The sequence below is a fragment of the Streptopelia decaocto genome (genome assembly GCF_964273445.1).
Source record: "Streptopelia decaocto genome assembly, chromosome: 27".
Classification (NCBI taxonomy): Eukaryota; Metazoa; Chordata; class Aves; order Columbiformes; family Columbidae; genus Streptopelia; species Streptopelia decaocto.
The window spans coordinates 1-19,983 of record NC_138682.1 but is presented as its reverse complement, the minus strand read 5'-3'; the positions used below and the strand labels follow the sequence as shown (position 1 = coordinate 19,983).

The 19,983-nt window shown below is 59.7% G+C and overlaps 2 protein-coding genes across 3 annotated transcripts; one reads left to right on the top strand and one right to left on the bottom strand.

The window, feature by feature from the left end:
- The first annotated feature begins 92 nt into the window (after positions 1-92).
- Positions 93-3,923, top strand: LOC309450699 (microspherule protein 1). 2 transcript variants are annotated; one of them, XM_082073740.1, is made up of 14 exons: positions 93-163; positions 301-430; positions 510-645; positions 936-1,097; positions 1,804-1,913; positions 1,994-2,102; positions 2,184-2,322; positions 2,397-2,472; positions 2,606-2,634; positions 2,729-2,821; positions 2,907-2,989; positions 3,095-3,182; positions 3,279-3,406; positions 3,480-3,923. In XM_082073740.1, the coding sequence occupies exons 2-14, from the start codon at positions 321-323 to the stop codon at positions 3,564-3,566; spliced, it is 1,350 nt and encodes a 449-aa protein (XP_081929866.1). In that variant the 5' UTR covers positions 93-163; positions 301-320; the 3' UTR covers positions 3,567-3,923. The 2 variants fall into 2 exon arrangements, with proteins under 2 accessions (XP_081929866.1, XP_081929867.1); XM_082073741.1 differs by having other exon boundaries at positions 94-163; positions 1,994-2,093; positions 3,480-3,919.
- On the bottom strand, positions 3,721-17,638 carry LOC309450698 (spermatogenesis-associated serine-rich protein 2-like). Its single transcript, XM_082073739.1, has 12 exons — positions 17,272-17,638; positions 13,501-13,580; positions 13,140-13,248; positions 12,308-12,357; positions 11,079-11,319; positions 10,682-10,870; positions 9,761-9,896; positions 5,932-5,990; positions 5,346-5,455; positions 5,038-5,140; positions 4,552-4,721; positions 3,721-4,402 (listed from the first exon to the last, which is right to left on the bottom strand). The coding sequence occupies exons 1-12, from the start codon at positions 17,294-17,296 to the stop codon at positions 4,280-4,282; spliced, it is 1,395 nt and encodes a 464-aa protein (XP_081929865.1). The 5' UTR covers positions 17,297-17,638; the 3' UTR covers positions 3,721-4,279.
- Between the last annotated feature and the right edge of the window lie 2,345 nt (positions 17,639-19,983).

The window sequence follows — 19,983 nt, the reverse complement described above, 5'->3', positions numbered from 1 at the left end:
GGCGCCGCGCCGCTGCTTTAAAATGGCGGCACCTCCTGCTGCTTCAGTGCGCATGATGGTGACGTAAGTCATCTTCCTGTGGATACCCGGAAGCGACGCCGTCCGTGATGGCGGCGGGGAGGAGGGCGCTGCCGGGCGGCCGGATCCTGCGCTCCCGGGGATGGTGAGGCGGCGGCGGCACCGGCTGCCCCGGAGCGGGGGGGCCCCGGGGGGCGGGCGGGGTGGAGCTCGGTCCTCCCCGGGCCAGGAGGGTTTTCTCCGGGGAGCTCCACCTCCTCTCGTTTCCTCCGACCCCCCCAGACCCGCCGCCCCCCGCCCTGATGGCGTCGGGCGCCACGAGCCGCTCCGAGGACGAGGAGTCTCTGGCGGGACAGAAACGGGGCTCCGCCCCCGCCTCGGGGACCGTCCCCAAGCGCCGCAGCTCCTCCCGGTACGTCCGGGGGGGCCCGGGGGGGTCACGGGGCTGCGCCGGCGCGGGGGGGCGGCTCGGGAGCGTCGATTCCCCGCAGGTTCATCAAGCGGAAGAAGTTCGACGATGAGCTGGTGGAGAGCAGCCTGGCCAAGTCCTCCAGCCGCGCCAAGGGCGCCGGCGGCGCCGAGCCCGCGCGCGCGGGCAGCGAGCCCTCCCCGGGCGAGAAGAAGAAGGTGAGGGGACGCCGGGACCCCGCGGGGGGGGCGGGGGACGCCGGGACCCCGCGGGGGGGGCGGGGGACGCCCGGACCCCGCGGGGGGGGCGGGGGACTCCCGGACCCCGCGGGGGGGGCGGGGGACTCCCGGACCCCGCGGGGGGGGCGGGGGACCCCGCGGGGGGGGCGGGGGACGCCGGGACCCCGCGGGGGGGGCGGGGGACGCCCGGACCCCGCGGGGGGGGCGGGGGACGCCGGGACCCCGCGGGGGGGGCGGAGGCCCCCGCTCACCCGCCTGTGCCCGCCCAGGTCTCCAAGGCGGTGGCCGCCCCCGTGGCACCCAGCCCCGTGCCCCCCCACCCCAGCCTGGCCAAGCGCGTGAAGAAGAGCAAACAGCCCCCCCCGGTCACCAAGGACTTGGGGCGCTGGAAGCCGGCGGATGACCTGCTGCTCATTAACGCCGTGCTGCAGGTAACGAGCTGGGGGCCCCCGAGCCCCCCGGGGGGGTTCGTCATCCCCAGGCTTTGGGATCGGCCCCTGCAGGCTGCTTAAATATCTGTAATTTATGATGGTGGTGATTATTATTGCCCCTGGGGACTACTTGGGTATTTTAAGTTATTATTATTGTTATTATGATGATCTGTAATTGTCATCATTATTGTTGCTGTTACTACTGTTATTATAATATCATATTTTTGCAGTGAGAAACTTAAGCAGGGAAAGGCGTTTATTTAAGCGGCGAGGAACAAAAGCGTTCCGCGTGCAGGAGTCATTCGGTGTGATTACCTGTAAAACGGTCTCATTCATTATTATTTTGTCATTTGGTCATTATTATTTTTAGAGGACCAGGGTTATTTTCAAACACAGGCCTGAACTTTTTAAACAGAGATTTAGTGACTTATTCCTCTTGGCTAGAAATGGCAGCTCACGTGGAGTTGGACCCCGCGCTGACTTGGATCAGACTCTTTAGGTTGTAGCTTTTTAAAATCGTTTTAGTCGTGTTTTCATACAGCAAGTGAGGACGAAACTGCTCGTCCGATCTTTTCTTTTGGCTGAACAGTTAACGGTTGGACTTGAGGATCTTCCAGCTCCTTCCCAACCCACATTACTTAATGATTTTGTGGCAATTCTCTGATTTTATGATTCCCTGATTTTTCTGTCCCCCCCCGCTCCCCAGACCAACGACTTGACCTCGGTGCACCTGGGGGTGAAGTTCAGCTGCCGCTTCAACCTGCGGGAGATCCAGGAGCGCTGGTACGCGCTGCTGTACGACCCCGTCATCTCCAAGTGAGCGCGGGGGGGTATTTCTTGGGGGGTTTTAGGGGTTTTTAGGGGGTGGGGGGGTCTCAGCCCCTGTTCCCGCTCAGGCTGGCGTGCCAGGCCATGCGGCAGCTGCACCCCGAGGCCATCGCCGCCATCCAGAGCAAAGTTCTCTTCAGCAAAGCCGAGGAGCAGCTGCTCACTAAGGTGGGATCGGTAAGAGCCGGGGGTGTCTCAGGTGCTGGGGGGGTCCGGGGTGTCCCCAGGTGCCACCACGTGTCCTTTGTCCCCCCGCAGAGCAGCCAGCCCACGCTCGACACCTTCCAGGAGCTGCTGCACAAGCACCCCGACGTTTTCTACCCGGCCCGCACGGCCAAGGCGCTGCAGCTGCACTGGCAGCTCATGAAGCAGTATTACCTGCTGGACGACCAGACCGGTGAGTCCCCGGTGTCCCCGCGTCCCTGTCACCTCTGCCCCAGTCCCTCACCGCCCCCGCGCTGCCCCTTCCAGTGCAGCCGCTGCCCAAGGGCGACCAAGTGCTGAACTTCTCGGACGCCGAGGACGCGCTCGATGACAGCAAACTCAAGTGAGGGGGCCTGGGGGGACACAGGTGACACGGTGCTGATGACAAGCTCCAGGGAGGTTTTTGCGGGGCTGGAGGGGGCAGAAGCCATGCTGGGGGGGGGGGGGGTCACAATCTCATTGTTTCTCCTCCACAGGGATGTGCGGGACGAGGTGCTGGAGCACGGTGAGTCCTGCCCGCTGCCTTCTGTGCACCCCAAATGGGTGTGGGGTGGCCCAGAACCCCCCCAGGATCCCCCAGCTCCCCTTGTCCCCCCCAGAGCTGACAGTGGCCGACAGGCGCCAGAAACGGGAGATCCGGCAGCTGGAGCAGGAGCTGCACAAGTGGCAGGTGCTGGTCGACAGCATCACCGGTGAGCGCCGGGGGGGCCTGTGTCCGTTTGTATGTCCTCCCGGCCATCTGTCTGTCCAGTCACCCTGTTTTTTCACACCCCTCAGGCATGAGTTCCCCAGATTTCGACAGCCAGACGCTGGCTGTGCTGCGGGGCCGCATGGTGCGGTACCTCATGCGCTCCCGCGAGGTGAGTGCGGGGGCTGTGCCCCCCCGCCCCCAGCAGCGCCCCCTCCTCAGCGACCCCCTGAATTTCCCAGGGAGCCCCCCCTGATGCTTTTCCCCTCCCCCCCAGATCACGCTGGGCAGAGCCACGAAGGACAATCAGATCGACGTGGACCTGGCGCTGGAGGGGCCGGCCTGGAAGATCTCCCGCAAGCAGGGTGGGGAGGGGACGGGGGTTCAGGGAGCGCTCTGCAGCTGCGCCCCCCCACCCTGTTTTACCCCCCCACCTCACCCTGTTTTATCCCCCCTCCCAGGCGTCATTAAGCTGAAGAACAACGGGGATTTCTTCATTGCTAACGAGGGCCGCCGCCCCATCTACATCGACGGGCGCCCCGTGCTCGGCGGCAACAAGTGGAAGCTCAACAACAACTCGGTGGTGGAGGTGGGTCCAGGGGGGCCTGGGGGGGCCCTGGGGGCTCCTGGGGTCCCCCCCTCACCCCGTGCCCCCCCCGCAGATCGCCAGCCTCCGCTTCGTGTTCCTCATCAACCAGGACCTCATCGCCCTCATCAAGGCGGAGGCGGCCAAGCTGGCGCAGCAGTGACCATGAACCCCCCGGTACGATAGGGACCCCCAGCTCCTCCGGGTGCCCCCCCAGCTCCTCAGTGTTCGTTATGGGCAAAGAAGGGCAGAGTGGAGCAGAATTCCTGAATTTTTAAAAGCTCCCTGTTTGGGTTTAATTTAATTAATTTGTTCAATTGATTCAGGAAAAGTTTAATTAAAGAGGGAAAGAAAAAAATAACCCACGTGGGAAAAAAGTTGGAGGTGGGGAGGGCAGCACTGGCCCCCCCTTGAATTGTGACCATGGCCCCCCCTGCTCATTTATAGCGCTCGAGGTGAAGGGGGGAGGAGGACGAGCTGGGGGGGCAGGGAATGGAATAAAACAAAATAAAGAGATTTTGAATAAAATAAAGAGACTCCAAAGAAAATAAAGAGATTCAGAATAAACAGCAAAATGTGCAGGAAAGGGCCCGTTTCTGGGGGGCACCCCGGCCCCCCCCGTGTTGCTCCCGGACGGTGACGATGGTGACAGCGCTGCCCCCGCACACGGACCCTCGGGCTCAACTCTTGGCCAGCACATTTTTTCTTTGCAGATAAAGGTGATTTTTTTTTTGAGGGGAAAAGGGGACGGGGGGGGAGGGTTGGACCCCCCCCCGTGTGAGGAGAACGATGGGGGAGAGGAAAAGAAAAGCCCCAATGGCACCAACGTCGCAGTGTAAACATGTCCGTGCGGCCCCCCCGGGCCAGGCCGGGGGCTCAGGACTTGGCGCGAGGTTTGCGCTGGGGCAGCCCCGGGTTGGGGGGGCCCGGGGGCTGGTGCGGGCCGGGGGGGCCTGTGTGACGCTGGGGTTTGGGTCCCACTCGGGGTCTCTTTGTCCCCTGAAAAAAAAAAGGGGGGGGGTAGTGAACAGCTCTGGCAACAACCCCCCCACCCCCCAACACCTTTTTGGGGGAAACGAGAAAAGCAGAACCCCACCCAGTCCAAAAATGGGGGGACCGGCCCTAAGAGGCCGTGCAGGTGTGGTTACCTCTTGGGACGGCTGGGGAGGGCGGGTGGCAGCGCTGCCCCCCCCCGAGGGGGCCGGTGGCTTCTTGGTGACGTTGGGGACGCTGGTGGCGGCGGGGGGCGCGGGGGGGGCCGCGGCGGTGCCCGAGCTGCAGCGCGAGCGCGTGGAGTAGCTGTTCTTGGGGTGGGAAACTGCACGACAAAGAAGCCCCCCCACCCCGCCGAGAACGTGAGACGGGACCCAGAACCATCACCCTGCCGGGGCACGACACGACGGTGCCACGAGGGCCCGGGGGGCTGTCTGTGCTGACTGGATGCCATGGTGGGGGCTCCTTAACCCCCAGGTGCATTTTGGGGCAAATCAGGGGGTTTTAGGGCTGGATTGAGGGAGTTTGGGGCAGACCAGGGGGTTTGGGGCAGATTTGGGGAGTTCGGGGCAGATTTGGGGGCAGAGCGGGGGTTTTAGGGGCAGATTTGGGGGGTTTGGGGGCAGAGCGGGGGCGCTCACCGTGCCCGAAGGCGGCGATGCTCCTCTTCAGCGCCTCCAGGTCGCAGCTGAACCGCGCCGCCCGGCCCAGCTCCTCATCGTACTTGCGCTCGCTCACAAAATGCTTAAAAACAATTTAGAAAGCGCGTTAATTCACCAAATTACAGGGCACAGGGGCAGAAATTGGGGTGAAAACCTCCCAGTTTGGCTCAAGCAGAAGCCGAGTCGGGAGCTGGTTCAAAAGCCCCTCGGTGAGGAGGGAGCGGCTGTGCCGACCCCGGAAACAGAAACATCAGGGTTTTGGGTATTTCCAACCAGCGGCACCTGACCTTGATGTCGGCGCGGAGCTCGACCAGCTGCTCGTCCGACATGCGCACGGCCACGTCCGCCAGCTTCTTCAGCGCCTCCGCCCGCCGCTGCCGCCCCCCCAGGATCTCCACTGCAAAATAACACCAAACGCCAAAACAGTTCACCAAAATCCCAGAGCGCTGAATAAACCCCCCGGCAGCCGCGACCAACAGCCCTTCCCAGGCCCCGGCCCCCCCCCCGCAGCGCCGTTTGTGTCGTATCAACAGCGCCGTTACGGCCAACCCGCAGCACATCTCCCGTCCCCGTCCCCGCGAGGGCTCGGGCCGCGCAGAACGGGGTTGTGTGGGGCAGCCACTGCAACGGAGCCCGGACCAACACGCCAAACTCAAGGCACGAGCTGAGGGGCTCTTAGGTGCCGCCAGATGTTTCGGGGTGGATGTGACGGGGCTCTGAGCAACGTGATCTGGGTGAAAAATCACAGAATCGCGGAATAGTTTGGGTGGGGAGGGATGGACTCGACACGCTTTGACAGCCCCTGCAAAGCCAATTTATTCTGCGATCCTGTATTCAGGAATAACGTGAAAAATCACAGAAATGGGCTCTTACTCGCTTCTGCCTTCACTTTGTCCATCTCGGCCAGCAACGCCACCTCCCGATCCATCAGGCTGGGAAAACAAGGAGAACACTGAGTATTCCAACTCAAACCGGTGCCATGTCAGAGGCAGGCGGGGGGGCGGACACCGGCGGGGGGGGCGGACACCGGCGGGGGGGCGGACACCGGCGGGGGGGCGGACACCGGCGGGGGGGGCGGACACCGGCAGGGGGCAGCACGAGCCGACCAGCGGCCGCCGCTTTTGTTCTGCAAGAGTTGGGTGGCCTTGAACTTGCTGCAGCCTTGGGGACACGGGGCTGGGGGACACTGGAGGGACACGGGGTTGGGGGACACGGGGCTGGGGGACATGGTCACTGTGCTCTCGTACAAGCTGGAGCCGCCTTCCCTCCCCACTGGACTTTATCACCGCAGAAAACACGGCAAAAAGCCACCGCAATGACAACAATTACACATCACCTATTAATTACTCCCGCTTGTTTCGGTTTCCGCTCCCTCAATATAAAAGCAAAGCCTGTCCCGCGTTCCTGCTTCTCGGGCCTTCCACACCAACCACAGCTTTTTCTTTTTGCCTTTGTAGCCACGAAGGTTTTGCTCCAAAATGGGGAGAATATTTATTTTAGCGCCAGGGAAACCGGAGGAGCATCTGAAATGCAAACGGGGCCGGCGCTGCCCGCGCGGCAGAGCCCGATCGATTCCAACAATTCCCCCGAACAGCCGCGTTGACATTCGGCTCCTCCCGTTGATTTATCGCCCCGTCCATCTGCCGCTTCGGCTTTCTCCAGGCAGGGGCTGTTTCTGCTCCGCGCGCAGCGGGGGCTGAGCCCGACCATAGCGGGGGCTGAGCCCGACCATAGCGGGGGCTGAGCCCGACCACACGGACAGGGGGGCTGAGCCCGACCGTAGCGGGGGCTGAGCCCGACCACACGGACAGGGGGGCTGAGCCCGACCATAGCGGGGGCCGAGCCCGACCATAGCGGGGGCTGAGCCCGACCATAGCGGGGGCCGAGCCCGACCATAGCGGGGGCTGAGCCCGACCATAGCGGGGGCCGAGCCCGACCATAGCGGGGGCTGAGCCCGACCATAGCGGGGGCCGAGCCCGACCATAGCGGGGGCTGAGCCCGACCATAGCGGGGGCCGAGCCCGACCATAGCGGGGGCTGAGCCCGACCACACGGACACGGGGGCTGAGCCCGACCATAGCGGGGGCCGAGCCCGACCACGCGGACATGGGGGCTGAGCCCGACCATAGCGGGGGCTGAGCCCGACCATAGCGGGGGCTGAGCCCGACCACGCGGACATAGGGGCTGAGCCCGACCATAGCGGGGGCTGAGCCCGGCCATAGCGGGGGCTGAGCCCGACCACGCGGACACGGGGGCTGAGCCCGACCACATGGACACGGGGGCTGAGCCCGACCACACGGACACGGGGGCTGAGCCCAACCATAGCGGGGGCCGAGCTGAGCCCGACTGCACAGACACAGCAGCCGAGGCGCAGACACGGCGCAGACACGGCGGCCGAGGCGCAGACACGGCGGCCGAGGCGCAGACACGGCGGCCGAGGCGCACGGCGCAGACACGGCGGCCGAGGCGCACGGCGCAGACACGGCGGCGCGTGGCAGAAGAAAGCTGATAAGGCTTCACCTCCGTGAGCGGCCCCGAGCGGCCCCGCAGCACCACGGGGGATATCTGGGGATCTGCCAGCTCCCACGGAGCAGGGACCCCCGGAGCCGGGAGTGATTTGGGTGTAAACGTGGCTGTTAATGACTAATTTGGGTGCAGAACGGCCCTTGCGGAGCAGAACCAGGTTGTTTTCCCCCCACCTGCTTTTTACAGGTCATTTTCAGTGCTCTTTCGGCTCATTTTCCGGCTGTTTTTCCCCTGCTTGTGGCAGCAAGTGGTGCCGGCGCTGCCGCGTTCATTTAACTGGCAGGTGGGAGCTGCCGGAGCCGGCACCGCGGTTCCAGCGGGTCGGCTCAGAGCCCAAACCGCCCCATCCTGGGATAAGATCCCACCGAGAGGGACGGTGGCACCTCAAAAGTGCACGAGGGGAAGCAGATAAACCCGTAACTGCTAAAGATTAAATAATTCTGATGAAACAATGGTGACCTGCATCACTTCCAACGCGCATTGTTATTTTTCCCTGTCAGCAGAAAGTGAAATATTGAAGAAATTCAGGGACACGAGGAATCCCCAGCTCAGGTTTCCTGATCACGTCCAGCCCAGAAAAGCGAATCCTCTCCAAATACGAAGGCCAAGCAGCCCCCGCGACTCGGACAGGCCGGGCGTGGGAGGCCGAGAGGCACAAATCCCACGCTAGCGGCTCCTCCTCATCCTCGCCCCTCTGACATGAACACGAGGGACATGAAGGTCGAGAACGCTCAGAAATTCTCCACCTCACCCCGCCGGGCGCAGGTTAAACCAGCTGCGCTTTGCGCCTTAAATATCCCATCCCAGCAGAGCAAAGCTGCCGTTAAACCAGGCCTGAGTTTGGTCGGGAGGGTTTAAAAACCCGCTAATCACCCTCTGGACCAGGAAGCGAGTTGGAAAACACCAGAAGAAAATACGACAGGCGAAGGTACAAGTGAGGGCGTCACTTCGGGGGCGCGGTGCCCGGCGTTTGCCGAAGGAGGCTCCCGGCTCACGGAACCGCGTCCTGCTGCCGCGCTCTTATCGCGCCGGCGGCTCCGACGTGACGCACCGGAGATCAAACAACCCGAGGGGCGAGGGGCGGCTGAGACGCAGCCGCTGACGCCGGAGGAACGGCGTGCGCCACCGCAGCTGTTCTGACGGGCAGGTTGAATGGAAATAAAAACCACCGCACCAACACAACCCCGCTGCGTGAATAACAGCGAATCGGCGTCGGCTCAGGAGATGGAGCCGCTCGCAAAGGAACAAACAGCAGCGGTGAAAGCTCGAGCCAGGGCCACAAACCCCTTGGGGTAAACCCAAACCCCTTGGGTGGCGCGGAGCGCAGGGACACCTGTGACCCGCCCCAGCCCGTTCACACGTCACCTGCAGGTGTTTCTGGCACACGCTGGGGTCAAACACAAGCCGGGCCGACCCTGGGAGCGCGTTTCCCAGCGGCACCGCTCGCGCGTGAGGACGTTCGGCGCCAGCGACTGAGCCGGACGCCAACGCTCTGCCCGGGAGGCCGCGCGGGCTTCCGGACATCAACGGGTTTTGACAGAATCCACAAATCTGCCCGATATCTACTTCAATCCTCCAACGCGAGAGCAAACCCAGCTCCTTGTCAAGTGTTCTCACTCCAGGCAAGAACTCTTCTCGCTTTTTTCTGAGTGTTTCTTTACCAAAAGTCGTGTTTGTATAACCGAGAACAACCTCTCAGTAATGGATTCAATCAGCCGAGGCAACGAGTGTATCTGACACCGAACATCATCCCAAAGCGCTCACCCGAACCAACAAAGACTTAAAAAAAGACCCAATTACGCTCGTAGGGAACATCACGTATTCAAACTGTTTAAACCGGGGGCAGCAGCGCGGCGCGGGATGATCTCCGATGTGTACCAACCTTAATTCAACCTTAATTTGAAGATTTTAAATATGAATATTTGGGTTTAGAAGCCGTAGTGCTGCACGTTGAGCTCCCAGCACTTCTCCTTCCAGCACAGCTGATATTAGAACGTTATCTTGTATTATTTGTGCCTAAAATGACCTTAGGACGGTCGGGACAACTGTTTCGTACAGACCCGCTTCACCAAAGACCCCAACAGACCCTCCGCAGTTATGAATGTCCCACCTACCCAGGAGGCTGAAGTTTAACTCCAAAGGCCTCGGCCTTAAGCCTGGCTCTAGGCTGGACTCACCTGCTCTGCAGCTCCGCAAAGACCTGCTTCATCTTCTTGATGGAGGCGTCCATCTCCTCCTTGAGCACGGCGCGGTAGCGCGCCAGCGACACGCTGCAGCGCTGCAGGTCCTTCACCGACTTCTCGATGCTGGAACCTGCCGGGACAGCGGCCCCGTCACCCGCCGCCTAAGCATGGCTGCCCCCCCATTTTAAAACGATGCTTCCCCTCTTTTACAATTCTCCTTGCCCTCTTATTTTAAAGCTATGTTTCCGTCTTATTCTAAACCTACGCGCTGCTCGGGTTTGCCTTTGTCGCTCGCTCCTTCCCCGTCACCGGGTGCAGCAGCGAGAGGTTTTAGTTTGATTTTCTCATTGGGGGAGGTTTGCCTGGGGCTTTTCGAGTTTCCCTCCGCGTTTCCAATTACGTGAGAGGAATTAAATGTATCTGCGATTGGTTTTGTGCTGGCGCCGAGCGCGACGCGGCCGTATCGCTGTGTGACATGAAACTCCCGTTTGCCTGGGGAGGGTGAGCTGCTCCGAAATCGAGGGTATTTCCCGCAATGGGCAGCGAAGGACGGGTCAGTCCCCGTGTCCCGGGCCCGGTGAGCCTCCCCCAGCTAAACGTCAGAACCACGATCGCAACTGGGGTCCCCGAGGTCCCTCCTGTCCCCGCTTGTTATTTTAAGAAAAGAGAGAGGAAAATAAAACTAAAGTAGCAGGAGGCTGTCACTTCGTGTTATCACTGCTCCCAACTTTTGGCCTCTCAAGACATATTCTCACAAAAGATGAGAAACGACCTAAAGGCTGGAAAAACGGGCTTAAACGTCTGCGGGACCCGTCACAATAGTGACCCGTCACCACTCCCGGGTCACCGGCGCCGCGTTTGCTCGCGTTACCATCAAAGTCTGGCGGTGACGAACGCGGAGCCGCGGGCGCTCACCTAGTTTCTTGTTAGCGGGTGAAACGGGGGCGTCTTCCAGGCGCGCGCCGGGCGGGGGGGCGGTCGCCGGGCGGGACGGGGGCCGGGGGGGGTTCCGCTGCTGTCGGAGGGACGAGGGGCTCTGGGAAGGATGGATGGTGAGCGATTTGGGGTCAGAGTCTGCTATTCCGTTCGCTAGGTCAGGCACCGCTGTAGAAAAGCACACCGGTTTAAAGGGGAGCGCGAGGGGACAGCGGGACGCTGGCCGCCGCTTCACCAACACGCAAAAACCAGAGGAAAGGCCAGGTGAGCTCGCTGTGAAGAGCCGCCCGATGCAGCAGGACTTAGCGCCGAGCCAAAAGCGAGAAGGCGCAGAACGAAGCTGGCGCTCGTCTCGCGCGGCGTTGCGGGGACTGACCTGCTCTCTCGGGCGCGTCGCAGTCCTCCAGCTCCCTGGCGTCGATGGAGAGCGCGTCCAAGCCTTCGCTGAGCGAGTCGGCGGACTCGGCATCGTGGGCGCAGCCATTGACGTGGAAGCCGTTGACCCCGGCCCGCTCGGAGCGCGCCGGCCGCTCCTCCTCCGCGGGCGCCGCCCTGCTGGGGTCGGACCCGGAGCTCGGCTCGGCCTGCGGCTTCGCTTTGGTTTTCTTCTTCTTGTTCTGAGGGATCAGGCGACCACAACACAAAAGGGGTGGGGGGAAGACGTTCAGCTTAATTCCTGAAGGGCAAATTAATCTTATGCTGACTGACTGAAATAGCTGAATTAAATGCTTTTTCGGGCTGTTGATCCTGTTAACAGTAGGAGGGATTTATCCCACAATGAGGACAGATACAGCGGCATTAATGAGGCACGGATTCATTACCAGGTTTGTGGCCAGAACCCCCGTCTCCTTCCTGGGGGTTTCTCGGCTAAAACTTCCCTCCTTGCCCAGCACAGCCACATTCTGCTTTAATTCCCCTCTCCATTTCACACCGGGGCTTTTCATGTATTCAAAAAGAGCCCTTTTGAATAATGATGATTTGCTTCTCGTCCTGGTGGATTTAGATATTATAATACCAAGTGCTGTAGCTCTGCAAATCTTTATTTAACCCTTGCAGAGGGCTGGGCAGAGAACCGGGTGAAGCACGCGAGAAAGCTCATGTGACAAAGAAATATATTTCCAGAGCTCGGGATTAAATGCAACTGTTCGGCTCCAAAGGTTAGCGATGAAAAATGGAGCAGCATGACTGCCCGAGAGTGAATTACAGAGCTCGGCTGAAATAAATGGGGCCGGTGAAGATTTACTGGAGCGCGGGGCTGCGTGCGATCAGGGTCCTGAGGAGGCAGCGGGACCGGAGCGATCACAAGGACACACAGCCTAGAGCCCTCTTTTCTTTGTTTGCAGAAACGTCTCACGACGCGCCTGACGTGTAAATCAAACGCGAATGTGGCGCGAGGACAGTGTTGCCGTGTCAATCGCTGCCCCGAACAGGCGCCCGATAACCCGGGGATTATCTCCGTGCGCTGGTTCCGCTCACAGCAGCACACGTTTGCTCTCTGCTTTCTCTTCCCGTCTAAACCACGAGGAATCCCTACAGGCCTCTGTAGTCTAAACACTCCAAATAAAGAAATAAATGCCTTGGCAGAGTGTACCAGAAAGGTGTTACCTTTTTTTTGCCTGTCACAGTCCATTCTTTCAGCACTTCGCTGGCATTACCTGAAAAGAAACGTGGCGATGAGCAGAGGACAAGGCACCCACCCCAATTCTTTCCTGGTGAGGTGGCAGCACTGCCACACCTGGAACCCGAAACAGCTTCGTTTCAATTCTCTTAGTTGATGCAATAAAGTAATTGGTTTTGGTTTTGCTTTGGGAACACCCTGCTGCGGGGGACAACACAACACCCCGCTGCAGGGGACGACACAACACCCCGCTGCAGGGGACGACACAACACCCCGCTGCAGGGGACGACACCCTCACAAAGCAGCACTGGGGGGGAAAAGGAAAAAGCCAATCAAAAATGTGCTCTTTGGCTCAGTCCTGCTAATGGTTTCGGCAGCTGGAGAGTGTCCCCAACTCACGGGTCGCGTTCAGGTCCCTCTGCGCAGACACCGGCTGTGCCGGGCTGTCCCCAGCCCGAGGGCCAGCGCCACACCGGCGGGGCCGGCAGCGCAGAAATCAGAGCCGCGAAGCGACAGGCGCTGTGACCAGCACCAGCCGGGGTCACCGAATGCGGCCGACGTGGCGCAGAGAGAATATCTGTGTGGCAGGTCTCAAAGTGCGAACGCGGCTCCGCTCCCATTGCGCACGTGAACGGGAGTTTTTGTAACGGAGCAGGAGAGCTCCTTATCTCAAGAGCTTATCTCTGCCCTGACCCCCACTGAGCAAACACGAGCGCGACTCGGGAAGAGGCTCATCTGTCACGCGTTCCCTTTCTGCACAAAAGCCGCTCCTGTGGCTCAAACGGGCCCGTGAACGCGGTACGGACGAGCCCCGTTCACCTTCCATGAAGGCTTGCACGGTCCTGTCCACGCAGTTGTCGAAGTGCTGCAGCACGAGGACGATCTCGTTGTTGCTCCGGTTGGGGACAATGGCTCGCACGGCGCTGATCTGGGGAAGAAAGGGGCGACATGTGAACTATTTGCTTTATCCCACAGCAGCCCAAAACCCGTAACCGATGGCTTCCTTATCAAACTTTAATGCGCCAGGACGATTTAACCTGAATAAAATTCTGCTTTTGACAGAGCTGCGGTTGGCGCCCGGACAGGAACGTATTTCATCTCTGAGAGGAGACGGAGACGGAGCGTTCGGGAGCTCCCCCGTGGCACGCGCTGAGCTAAACATCCCCACAGACACATTTACCTTCTCCTTCATGTTTTCAAAGGTTCCTCCTTGGGCCATCACGGTGTTGGACTGCACATCAAAAATAAACCCGGACGGATCTGCAGAGAGAAAGGAGAAGGAAACTCTTCTGAACGCGGGCGCCCAGAGACGCTGAGGAAGGGCAGCAGCAGGAGGTCAGCGCGAGCCGCCGCTCTGCGGGAGCCCTGCAACGTGCGGCGCCTGCTGCCTGGAAAAGGCAGGAAAGGGAAGGTCCCTCGGCGCAGGGAGCGATTCTGCTCCGCCCGGGCGCCCCACCGAACCCGAGAAACTGATCAGTTTAAACCCACAGACCAAAAACATCAGCCCAAAACATACCCCACAAAAGCCCCACAGGGCTGGCGTGGAGCAGGTGGCTGCAGCAAAGCGGAGCATTTCCGTATCAAAACCGCCCCCAGCCCCGCCGTGAAGGGTTAACGAGAGCCCGGGAGCGCTCGGGCGCCAATCTCCTGCACCTGGAGAAGGGGTGGCAAGCAGACCGATAAAGGGGTGCGAGGACCAGCAGCTCTTGCTCTTGCTGGCGCCAATCTCCATGGCAATGCCCAAATGTTCCAAAAGAGACCCAGGATCGAAGCGGCCGCCCCCATGTCCCCACCAGTGCCACGAGACCGCAAATCCACGCTCAGTTTTCCTGCCAAAGGCGACATTTCGGGTTTGCTAATAAAAACAAGGGACGTGGCTGCTCGGAGGTGTGTTTTATCACGCCAGAGCGCAGTTCAAGCCGGGGTTTTAGCCACAATGCGGCCCGGGAAGGTGACAGCAGCCCCAAGATTGTCAGCGCTGCTTTGTGTGTCACTGACCCCTTCCTGGGTGCATTTCCTAAGGGGGGAATTTGCTCTTTGAACCCAGCAGCTTTGGGGACAACGCGGGGACGGGGACCCGCGCTCGGTCGCTAATTCCGAGCTGCTGATTCACGCTCTTTACGTTCACCTCCTCCGAGCAACCCGGCCTGGAGACGCAGCACTGACTGCGCGGCCCCAGACACTGATGTAGCATTTAGGCAGCGGCGCCTCCGCAGCCGCTGGCAGGACGTGAAGAGAGGTCGCGCTGAACCTTTCCCGCGCGCCCCTCGGGCCCCGCGCCGGACCTTCTGCGCCACCGGAGCTCGGAGTTCAACCGCCCGGCTCTCCCGCCCTCGATCCTGCAAACGGCCCTCGGGCCGAGGGAGAATTAGCGACGTTTTCTTCAAAACCTCGATGGCAGCGCAGCCACTGATGGCCCCGCTGCCAGGAAGATGGAGTTCTGCTCCATCCCACCCCTTTCCCGCATTTCCATTTGGTCTTACGGGGCACTCGAGCTCGTCGGCACCTGGTTCCCCGGCCTGAGCCCTCCAAACGTTTAACATGCGGAAATTATGCGACGGAGACGCCACTGCGTCCATTCGATATCACCCCCGAGCGCTCCCAGCGCCGTCAAAAGGGCCGCAGGCGTTCGCGAGAAGGGACGGAATTTAAAACCAGGAGCCTGGAGGGTACGGGCGACGCAGACTCAGGAGCGAACGACCTTGCGGGGAAGGGAAAGCTCAGGCGCCGGTGCCGCGCTGACGGGACGAGCCCCGCGGGCCCATCTCGGTGCCGCCCCCGTGGTTCTACGTGAGTAACCCCAGCGGCGACGCCATCGGCGTTAATTGCTTCATTAATAACTGCATCCTCCAAAAAACGAGGTGGGGATAAACTGTTCATCCCAAATCATTGAGTTTTGTGTTTCAGTGCTGACTAATGACACGGGGGCTCTTAAACAGAAGCGCTAACGATGCCGGGAAGAATCCACCTGAACACCAACCTGTTCCTCCCATTAACTCCACTAATTTGGCCTTTTCTGTACGAAGGAGAACCGGGTGGGCAAAATGAAGTGCTATTCCGCCAAGATTTGGTTATACCATGAAACATGTACAGACTCTGGCCGCTCAGGTCACCGGCAGCGCGACACAAAGAGCTGCTCAGGAAACGGCGCCTCGCGGCTCGTTTAGAGAGCCTCCAATTTGCGCTAATTACAGGGATCTCCAGCCGTCCCTGCGCCCAGGACCACGGAGCAGACTGGCCAGGAATTAACGCGGCCTCTCAGGACGGACGGACAGACAGACCTGGAAGATCATTATTCTGACCACCCCGCGCCTGCGGCTGCACCAGAATACAGGAGAAAGAAGAGAGGTGGGGGTTCCTGGGGGGCGCGGGGGCCGGCGCGCGGGAGGCTCCGTGGCGCGGGCACGCGGAGCGGCACGTCGCGCTGATCCGGACAAATCCCACCGACTCGCCGCGACTCCTCCCTCGCACGAGCGGCTCTGGCTAACGGGCAACAGAGGGCCCAGCGCTAAGCTCTCACCGCACAAATTAGAGAAACAAGGGCTGAACTGGCGCTGGATCGATATTCCTGGGGTTTGCTGCGGTCGAGACAACGTTTCACGAAACACGCGTTTTGGCCCGGTCCAAGGGGAAGAACATCACTGAGCCCAAAGCCGCGGCTGGTGCCCAATGGACACGAGATTTACGACATGGAGAAGTCTGGCACCCCAAGCCAACCCTCCCTTCGCATTCCTGGGCTATCGGGCAGGAGAACAGCCCGGCCGGAGCTCCACGCGGGCTCCGACCGGGGATAATTCCAGCACCGCTTTAGGGATCGAGCAGCCGTCTCCTCAGCGTTTCTGCGAGCGAGCAGAACGCGACTCTGCGCCCAGACTCCGCAGGCGCGTTTCCGCAAGGCTCACGAACGCCCCGTGAGCAGCTCCCCTGCACGGCGGCGCCTCGAGGAACCGGGCGGGCTCCTCGCCGGCTTCAGAGCCGCGGCACCGTTCACACGGGCTTGTCGGGGCGTCCTCTCCCAGGATCTGTGACAGCCAGGAGAGCCTGGGCACTGAGAACTTCATTCCTTAGCAACCTGCAGCGAGGCTTCGAGAGCACAGACACAAACACGGCCGCTTAAAATCGCTCGGAAATGATCCTACGCAATAATTTCCGTCAGTGTCACTAATCGCTTTGGTCATTTACGGACACCCAGGCAGACGCCATTTCGGTGCCAAAGCCACCAAAAAAAACCAATATCCCGAGAACAAAAGCTCTTCTCTTGAGGCCGAGGACACGAATTCTCCAGCCTTAAATTATTAATTGGCAGCCAGTTCAAATAAAGCGAGAAGCGTAACCCTCAACCCCACCACGCGCACACCTTGGAATTAATGTTCCACGCCTGACAAACACAATCCCGCCTGAAATCGGGTGCTGGACGCCACAACACGAGAAACAAACACCTGGCTGTGCATTTGGAGATGAAATACGGAAAAAAAGCCTCTTGCAAACTCGCTCTTCTGTGCCCACCTTGAAGGAAAAAGATTTCAACAGGTCTAATGTGACACCCCGAGTGGGGACGAAACGTACATTTTAGGAGAATTAATCCCACAGGAGACCCCCAGCCCCACTGGGGGTCCCGCTGGGTGAAACGAGGCAAGTTTGGCTCCGTAGCTCTCCAGCTGCCACACAACGTGGCATTTCTTTGTCACCGCGTTGTCTGGCTGTGCAAACGATGCGATATGAATATTTCACGCGCGACGGCAGAACCGGCCGGCCGGACAGCTGAGACGCCGCTGAAAATGTCACCAAACCCAACAGGCCGCGCGATGTCACCGAGGCCGTAACAACGAGCTGTCAAGTGACAGCAGCAGCCGGCAAGGAGCCCGGTGACAGCAATTAACCCCTGTTCTAATTGATAATCAATAGCGCCGTTTATTGGCACTGGATTAGATCGCGTCCACGTGCATCTTACCTTTTGTATTTTGCTTTTTAGACATGGTGTTTGCTCCAGCTGTACGGGGGGATGGAAACAGAGTCCTCGCCCCCGAGCAACGGGCTGGCGGCTGTAATTCCCACACCGGCCGGGAAACGGCAGATTCGGGGCTTCGGACAGCAGAACCCGCGGGTCCGGAGCCGTGGGAGCGCGGCTGACGGGCCGGCGAGGCGGCGCCGCGTCCTCGGGGAGCGGCTGCTCGTCAGCAGAACCGAGCGCGGCGGTCGGTGCGGCCTGGGAAAGGAAACAGGGCAGAAACGGGAGGAAATCAGAACGCAAGGCAAGGGGACGCTCAGCTCGCCAGAGCTGCCGCGCTCCTGCTTCGCAGAGTCAAAATCTGGGTTTTGTTTAAACGTGGGGTGAAACAGCCAGACAGAAAATCAAAAAGCAACGTGAAACATAAAGCGACGGGATCCCTACGGTCTCAATTCAGAGCTGTGTTGGACACCACGGCTCAAACACGCGAGCGTAGAACGGGGCCGGGTTCGAACCCGCCGTAAGAAACAACATCCACGCAACGGGGAGGCAGAATTCCCTTTGCTGCCGCACCAAAACCAGACCCATTTTACAGGGTTTTCTGCTCCTTCCAACAGAGCGGGAAGCACAAACCTGCTCCCTGGGGAGGGCGCGGGGTTCAAATCCATCACTGACAGGTCGAACAAAGAACAACAGGACACGCAGGGTAAAGAAACAATAGAGACCTCGCTCTGCCGCGCCAGAAACCTCCAAAGCACCCCCAAATTGTCGTTTTTGTAAATGCAGATATTAGCAAACATCAGGGCAGCTCAGACGTTTCAGCCAAACCCACGAGCGGGTGAAAACGAAGCCCTGGGATTTAAAAACCCGCTCCAGAGACAACCACAAGTTCAGTTCCCGCCCGGCCGGGATCGGTTTTTAGGGACACGGTTGATAATCCCAAGGAACATGCCACACCGGGTCTATTTTGATTGGAAAACAGGCGTTCTGCTGTTATTAGAACTGCCCTTCTTTAGCCACGCTGTGCGTCAAGCTGATTTTATCCAGCGATGTGAATCGGGGACGGAGTCGACACTGCAGAAAAAGAAAAGGCGCAAGGGGATTTCTGACCTGCAAAGACAGGGCCACAAACCCCAGCCCCCCATTAAATCCCTTCGCTCGTTTTGCTGCAGCGGCGGCTGCGGCTCGCGAGCGCGGAACCGGAGGCTCCGGCGCAGGACACGGCGCCGCTTTGTTGAACTCGCGGGACTCCAGCCCCGTTCGCCGATCGCTTCGTGTCCCTGAGCAGGAAACCGACCTGTGACAGGGACTGAAACCTGCGGGCGTTTTTCGCTTCGGGATTTCAGAGCAAACAAATGAAAAGCGAAGCTGAGCGCCCGGCTGCGGTTCGAGCGCCTCAGAACGCCGTTTGAAATAAAGACGAGCGCGTTTGATCCGGAGGGAACGCGGCAACTCGCTCGAATTGCCACAAACTTAACTCGGGGAACAAAGGACGTTTCAAACCTGCCTCTGCGCGGACGTCCCGAAAAGCAAATAACTCCATTCAGAGCCTAAAAAACAGCTGGAAAAAGGCCAAAAAGGCACCGGTAAAGAAGCAATCGGGGAACCTCAAAAAGCCCGAGGAACACTCCAACTTATCGTCTACAAAATAGACTTTTAGCCACTTCAAAGGAGAAAAAATAAACGAGAATTAAGTCTTGGAGGGGAAACAAACACACAACAGGTTGTGAATTACCCCGTGGCAAGAGAAATTCTAAGCACCAGAGAAATAATGGACTTTTGTTTGGAATGTGTGTGTCTACAGAATACAAAACCATCAGGAAATCCACCTGCAGGATTCAATGATATAATATTATATTTATAAGGGAACTGGTGGGGGAGCGATAAAACCCCCAGAAACCCAACTCGGACAGAGCAGGAAACTCCTCCCGGAGCCACCGCCGGGCACAAAACGTCCCCAGATCGCACGGGAACGCGCGTTATTCCACACGGACAAGTACATGTGGAAATAAGGGAAATATCTGCAATTTCATAGGCGGCAAGGCAAAAGCAGAAATCACTTCTAAATCCCCGCCCGCGCTGTTCCTGCTCCGTCTAGACGGCCGTTCCAGCAGACATCGGGCGCTCGGAGGAGAGCCGATCCGAGCGAGGAACTCGTCTGGGTTTATGTTATTAGCCCGCGGAAGACGCTTCTGCTGCGGAACGCGGAGGCGCGAGGAACAAATCAATGAACGCGGGAGGGTTTTTCCTCCCTGTGCAGCAGCATCTGGCTAATTGGCTGTGGAATTAAGTGGTCCCTCCCCGGCCGTTCTAATCTCACTGATCAAGCCCCTCTGCGAGTCCAGCAGCGTTTCACTACAATAAATTGTCCCGTTTGTAATTTATAATAATCCGCAAATAGAAACCCCCATTTCTGTCGCGCGGCGGAGCCGGGGAACGTCGGCAGATGGGGATTAACTCCCTTCTATAGCGCGTCCTGAAATAAAGGCGACAACTCACACAAGAAACTCGGGAATGATGACTCCCCCAGGTTTTATGAATCTACAGGGCGCTGAAACGCTGGGATGGGGGGGGAGTCAGTGAAACGGTGGGATGGGGGGGGTCAGTGAAACGCTGGGATGGGGGGGGTCAGTGAAACGCTGGGAGGGGGGGGGGGGGGGTCAGTGAAACGCTGGGATGGGGGGGGGGGGGTCAGTGAAACGCTGGGATGGGGGG